This window comes from Carlito syrichta, unplaced genomic scaffold (genome assembly GCF_000164805.1).
Source record: "Carlito syrichta isolate Samal-C Ts95f unplaced genomic scaffold, Tarsius_syrichta-2.0.1 Scaffold305319, whole genome shotgun sequence".
Classification (NCBI taxonomy): domain Eukaryota; kingdom Metazoa; phylum Chordata; class Mammalia; order Primates; family Tarsiidae; genus Carlito; species Carlito syrichta.
Genome location: NW_007249415.1, coordinates 444,352 through 450,351, shown reverse-complemented (window position 1 = coordinate 450,351; position 6,000 = coordinate 444,352). Strand labels below are relative to the sequence as shown.

Here is a 6,000-nt window from a genome sequence, read left to right as displayed (position 1 = left end):
TGCTCACATGTAGGGAGCCAGCGCCAGGGAGGGCAGCAGCCAGGTGGAGGAAGCCGGTGCTCTCTGGGGAGAGGATCCAGGCACCTGCCACGGGCCTTGAGGAAGCATGGCCCGGACTGGGAGGCGGCAGTCCCTCAGCCTCCCTGGAGATGACAGTGCAGCCAGAGGATAGCCAGGGACAAAGAAGGCCCCCATACCTGGCAGGGGACTTCAGGGGAGCCCTCTACTCTAGACTGGACAACTCCCCACCCCCGCAGCCAAATGTCACCCTTCCTTCAAGACCTGCTAGAAGGCCCCTCCTGCTGTCTCGCATCTCCCACTGCCGCCATCCCTCATGTGCCAGCAACATAGGCCCAGTGCTGCAGGGAGGATGTATCCGGGTTAGCCTGTGGGAGGGAGGATGCCATCATAAACCAGAGTTCCTCAGAGGGCCCCCAGGCCGGCGCCATGGCAGCGTCAGGCCCCAGGAGACTTTTATCTGCTCTGTTTACCCTTAACACAGAAAAATGGACTGAGGGCCCCAGGGTCTAAGACGCATGAAAGCCACTGAGCTGGAAAACTCCACTTAAATTTATTACGCATAGTTCACACTCATCCTGCAAAGGTTTGAAGGCACACACAAGCAGAACTCCCAGTCACCCATGCAGAGCTGTTTCAGGGTTGGCCCCAGATGCCTGTCCACACACAGAGATGCACGTAACATTTCTGGGCAACAGGAATAACCCATCCTCTCTCTGGAGACCCCCTCAGCAGGGGTCAGCACAGGGCGGTGCTTAGCAGACAGGCAGTCACCACAAGGCGATAGACACACCCAGGGAAGCCTTTCCCATGCCAGATGAACCTGCCTGTCCTGGCCTACTGCTGCACAGTGGGGGCTCTGTGTTGTAGAGAATGCCTGGGCGATGCCCCCATGCTGGCAGTTATCAGGCTACCTTCTTGGGATGGTCAGAATCCTTCAGTGACAGGACGCCTGCTGCCTCTGCTTGCCTAGGTCTTGTTTAAACACCTTCCTGACAGGGCTGCAGTCACAGCACAGGGCTGTTCTAGGTGGGGCCTCAACAGGAAGACCCTGGTCCCGGAGAGGAGTCAGAGGATCCTGAGCCCATGGGTATCTCCAGAAGGGGCCACAAGTCACAGTCAGACTGAAGTCACTTGAAGACCAGGAAGCTAGGTTTCCCTCTTAAGTAATACATAATAAACATATTATTAAAACTCGGATCACATGGAAAGGGTGGAGGAGGAGGGGACTACAGGGGCTCAGAATGATGAAGCGGCAGCATGGGGATGAGTACACGGAGTTAGGAGGCCCAGGAGCACCTGGCGCCACCCCCACCCCAGGCAGCCTGTGAAGGCACAGCCCGTCAAACGACTTATGTGGGGTCCCACCAGCACACACACTCAACTCCCTAGAGGATATGGGCAAGTTCCACACAGCACAAGGCCTGAGGATGCAGCACCCACATTTGCCGCATCCTGGAAAGAGGGCTGACTGGTTGATGTTTCTACAGCACGACCACCAGTCCCAAATCCCAGGGTTGGTTTTTTTTTTCCACATGTGAAGCCACCTTGCTTCTGGGTCAGCCCAGAGGCTCTAGGGCCTGCCACCAGAATGCAGGGTGGTGAACCCCTGGGCTCAGGCAGGTGGAAATGGCTGGAGCGGGGAATGGCATGTAGACAGTGAGTGAGAGAACAGGCAGGGGGCCCAGGCCAAGGGGAACAGTGTATGGACAGTGAGCGAGAGGACAGGTGGAGAGATCTGGGCCATCTCCAGCAGTCTACACACCTGAGTGCTGCCAGGTGCCACCAGGCCAGAGTGGACACTCAGACTGAGCCAATGCTGGCAGCTGTGGCAGCCCCTAGCCCAGCAGGTCGCCATCCGAGACCCTTCCTCATATGAACAGCACGTAATGACAGAGTCCTGCCCCTGACACAGCCAGGAAGCCACACTGAGGTCTTGGGACATTGGTGCCTATCCAGTGAGGGCACTGAGGCTTGACAGGTCCCAAGTTTCAAGCAAGTGCACCCCCACAAAATCAATGTCAGTCACCCCCACTCCACATGGGGCTTGGGGGCCCCAGCCTGGGGATACAGCTTGTCATCCTGATAGAGCAGGGCATCTGTCCCAGGGTGGGCTTGCCCTGGGAAACGGGGCAGTTCATGGAAAGGACCCTGGGCATGAAGAAGGCATGTACAGAGCACTTCACTGATTCTCACAACCTCTCTGTCCCTGTTCCCTAATACAAAGAGACCTTTGAGGGGCCAGTCACTCTCTGGGGCACTCCTGCCTGTGTATGTGTCCTGGGGAAGTGTGGTGCCCCACCGCCTGGTCAGAGCTGGCTGCTGCTTTCCAGCTGCATCTGGTGGGCCAGCTGCTGTCCAATGGCCTGTAGGGGGCTGGTTCTGTAGGTTGGGCTAGCCAGTAGCTCCTGGAACCGGGTCCATTCTTCCATTCTGCAAGAATGAAAACCAGAGGTCAGCAGATGGCGGCAGGCACCTAACCCTGGGTGAGAGCCAGGATGAGCATTCACGCCCCAGGACCTAACACGGTCAGACTCCAGGTGACTTGGGTGGCCTGGACACTGCAGTGGGTGGCAAAGTCCTGGGGTCACCACACTCTGAGGCTGGAGGGAGTGGCTGCTTGGGCTACCCTCATAAGGAGTGGCTGTCTGGGCTGCCCTTGTAGCCACATGCAGGCTTGGTGCCCTGGCCCCCCACAGGGAGCACCATTGGCATTTAGCCTCCACAGGCCCAGGGCTGACAGGGCTGCTGTGTGGGCAGTGACAGCTCCATGCCTGGCATACAGCTTTACATAAGAGGTACCACCCTCTACAGCACGACCAGAATAGACACAGAAGAGCTGCGAGTGGAGGGACAACACAGGGCTTATCAGCAGAAACAGCCATAGCCCTGTCCTGCCCTGCCCTGCCCCAGCTCCAGCCCTGGCCTTATATCTCCAAGCCCAACCCCAAGCCCTGGTCCCTCAAGCCCCACCCCCAGCTTCACCCCACCCCAAGCCCCATCCCCAGCCCTATGCTGCCCCTCAGTCACCCAGCTCCTGGTCTACACCCCACAGGACCAGGCGGCCATCTAGAAGCACAGGGGCCAGCTCACATTCAAAACACAGAGCAAATGGACATGCAGCGTGGCCACCTATGCTCCAATGAGCTATTCTGTGGGACGACAAAGGTAACTGTCCCTCTCAGACACAGAAGCCTCTCAGACACAGAAGCCTCAAGGGCAGTTTCAGGAACAGGTTTATGCTGCATCAGCTGGGAGGCCTTGCCTGGGTGTGGTGGGACAGAGTCCCCTAGTCTGCATCCAAGTCCAAGTCTCACTTGCCTTGTTTTCCTGCAGCTGATGGGGCTCCCTGACACCCCAATGGACAACCAGAGGACAGCGGGAAGAGCACGGCGCTGTTAGAAGTCCCTGGCCAGTCGGCCCTCCTCATGGCACAAGGCCATCGTCACTGCCTCCTGCCCTGACACCAGCTCCAGCATGACAGCGGTTCTCCTGCTTAAGTCAGGTGTGAAGGCCTCAGTCACAGCCTAGGCACTATTGAGGATCTCAAGGCCAGGGGTAGGCCTAGGCCAGGAACCTAATGTCCCCCATGTATCATCCTGGGGTCAAAGGTAGGGATGGAGAGGGATACCGATAGTGATTCCTGGGGCTGGAGCTGCGGGAGAGTTCACACAAATGCGTGTGGGTGGGTGTTGCCTGAGATGTGGGATGGGTCACCTGGCCAGCCAACATGGAGGCTCCAGAGGCCCATCTACCTGAGAGGACAGCCCATCCCCGGCTCAGCAACACTCACCCTGTGGCTGACCACATGCCTATGGGAGTGGACAGAGAGCACAGACTGCCAGTCCCAGAGCTGCAGGGCATATGCCCAATACACATCAGGCAATGGACAAAGTGCCCACCCACGTGTGGCCAGGGGCCAGGGGACACCCACTTTTCACTGGGGATCTTGGAATAGAAGGCTCTGAGTCATTCAAATATCTGAGCACCCACTGCATGCCCTGGTGAGGCAGCATGGACACAAGAGGGAATAGACTTCTGACCTCAGAACACTGAGCAAGCAAGCTGCTTCCCCTTCCCCTCTCAGATCTGCTCAAAGCAACACAAAATCAACCCTCATCTGCTGACACTAGGAGACCTACTAACCCGAGCTGCTTCCTAAAGCAGTGATAACAGGAATGTGGCAGCATGGGTGGCACAGGCCGCTGTCACATGTGCCTGTGAGAGACAAACCCTCACCCCGTCCAGGCAAGGAAGGGGCTTCCTGGACCAAGCTGTGCTTGAGGAGAAGCACAGGGGAGGGTGATGGAGAGAGAGCCAAGAGACCAGCTATGGGATGATCACCTTGAGAGGGTTCTTCTATATACAAACTATCTCCAGAGGAAGTTAGTGCAGGAAGAACTCAGTTCATAAAGAGAAACAAAACAGGAACAAGCACCAAAATCTACAAAAAGATCCAGCTGTTCGGGAGGCCAAAGTGGGAGGATCACTTGAGTCTGAGACCAGCCTGGGCAACACAGAAAAACCGCCAAAAATTAGCCAGGCACAGTGGCATATGTCTGTACTCCCAGTTCCTCAGGAGGCTGAGGCAGGAGGATTGCTTGAGCCCAGGAGGTCAAGGCTGCAGTAAGCTATGGTTGTGCCACTGCATCCAGTCTGGGTGATAGAGTTAAAAAAAAAAACTTTAAAAAATCCAAAGCTATAAAATGATAATAAAAATTCAGGGCTAAAAAGCATCCAGTAAAAATGGATTAGAGAAAATGATGTGGAAGATATATCAGAGACCCAACAAATGCATGACTGGTGCCCATAAAGAAGAGAACAAAATCAAGATATAGGATAAATATTTGAAGCTATAACTTAATATGAATTTCTAAAAAGAAGTCATTATAAAAATGACTTTAATTTATAAACTGAAAGGGCACAACAGGCTTTAGTAAAAATGGACATAGACTGTTCCATACTAAGAAATACCTTGGCAAAGTGACTTCAAAAACAAAGAAAAAAATCATTTCAGTATCTACCAAAAAAGTCTTACAAGAGCGCAGAATGTGGGCTCCCGCAGAAGCCCCAAAGCATGAGCAGTGGAATCTGTAGCTGGGTCCACAAAGAAGCTAAGAAAGTGTGGCCTGTTAATTTTTTTATCCAAGAAGACGATCGGGTACAAATCTCTGTGAACAGCAGGGTGCTGGCCCTCCTAGCTGAGTGCTGGTCCTGCCAACCAGGTGCTGACCCCACTAACTGGGTGCTGGACCCACTAACCGGGTGCTGATCCCATAAACCGGGTGTTGACCCCACTAACTGGGTGCTGGACCCACTAATTGGGTGCTGGCCCCGCCTACAGCCACTGAGGCACCACCAGCAGAGGTGTCCAACCACAGAACTGAATGTGAATGTCTATCATGCCCACATCATCCCAGAGGGCAGAAGGAAAGAGAGAGGAGGGTATGACCACATATGACCACAGGATGCCACTGTACTTCCAAACATGATGTGCCTAGAGTGGAGATAAGCGAAGCGGCCACCTGGGGCCACAGGGCAGGTGGTACTCACAGGAGCTGCTGTCTCTGGGCTGTGCTCATCCGGCTGAGCTCAGTGGGCCTGGGCTTGCTGGTTGTCCTGCTATGGACAGAGAGGTCACATCAGCTCAACACCCTATGTCCCCGAGAACCTTCCTTGTGGGCAGACTCTGGCTACCCCCTTCTCAGAGTAGACAGTGTGGTGGCCCAAGGTGAGCAAACCATCATGAACCACACGTGGTCCACTGTGACTGCGGAGGCTAGGACCAGAGGGGATGATGAGGCCTGGACCGGCTGAGTCCCTGTCCCAACAGTCATGTGCCTACTGGATCTGGGGCTGCAGGCAGGGATCCAGGATGTGCCTCAGCTCCTCTGAGCTCCATGTGATGTGGAGGAAGAGATCAGGTGGGCATCTCCTGACACAGCCTGCACCCACCTCCAGTGAGGGGAAGGTTCATCAGAC

At 55.2% G+C, this 6,000-nt stretch overlaps 1 protein-coding gene across 3 annotated transcripts in view; it reads right to left on the bottom strand.

Moving 5' to 3' along the window:
- Positions 1-552: 552 nt before the first annotated feature.
- Positions 553-6,000, bottom strand: part of FAM207A (family with sequence similarity 207 member A) — a 42,862-nt gene continuing 37,414 nt past the window's right edge. Inside the window, exons 5-6 of one of the 3 annotated variants that reach the window (XM_008061566.1) lie at positions 5,572-5,640; positions 553-2,451 (exon numbers count right to left, since the gene is read on the bottom strand). In XM_008061566.1, coding sequence (XP_008059757.1) covers positions 2,328-2,451; positions 5,572-5,640 — 193 coding nt within the window. In that variant the 3' untranslated portion in view covers positions 553-2,327. The remainder of the gene's footprint in view (positions 2,452-5,571; positions 5,641-6,000) is intronic. The other 2 variants (XM_021714186.1, XM_008061567.1) reach the window with 2 other exon arrangements.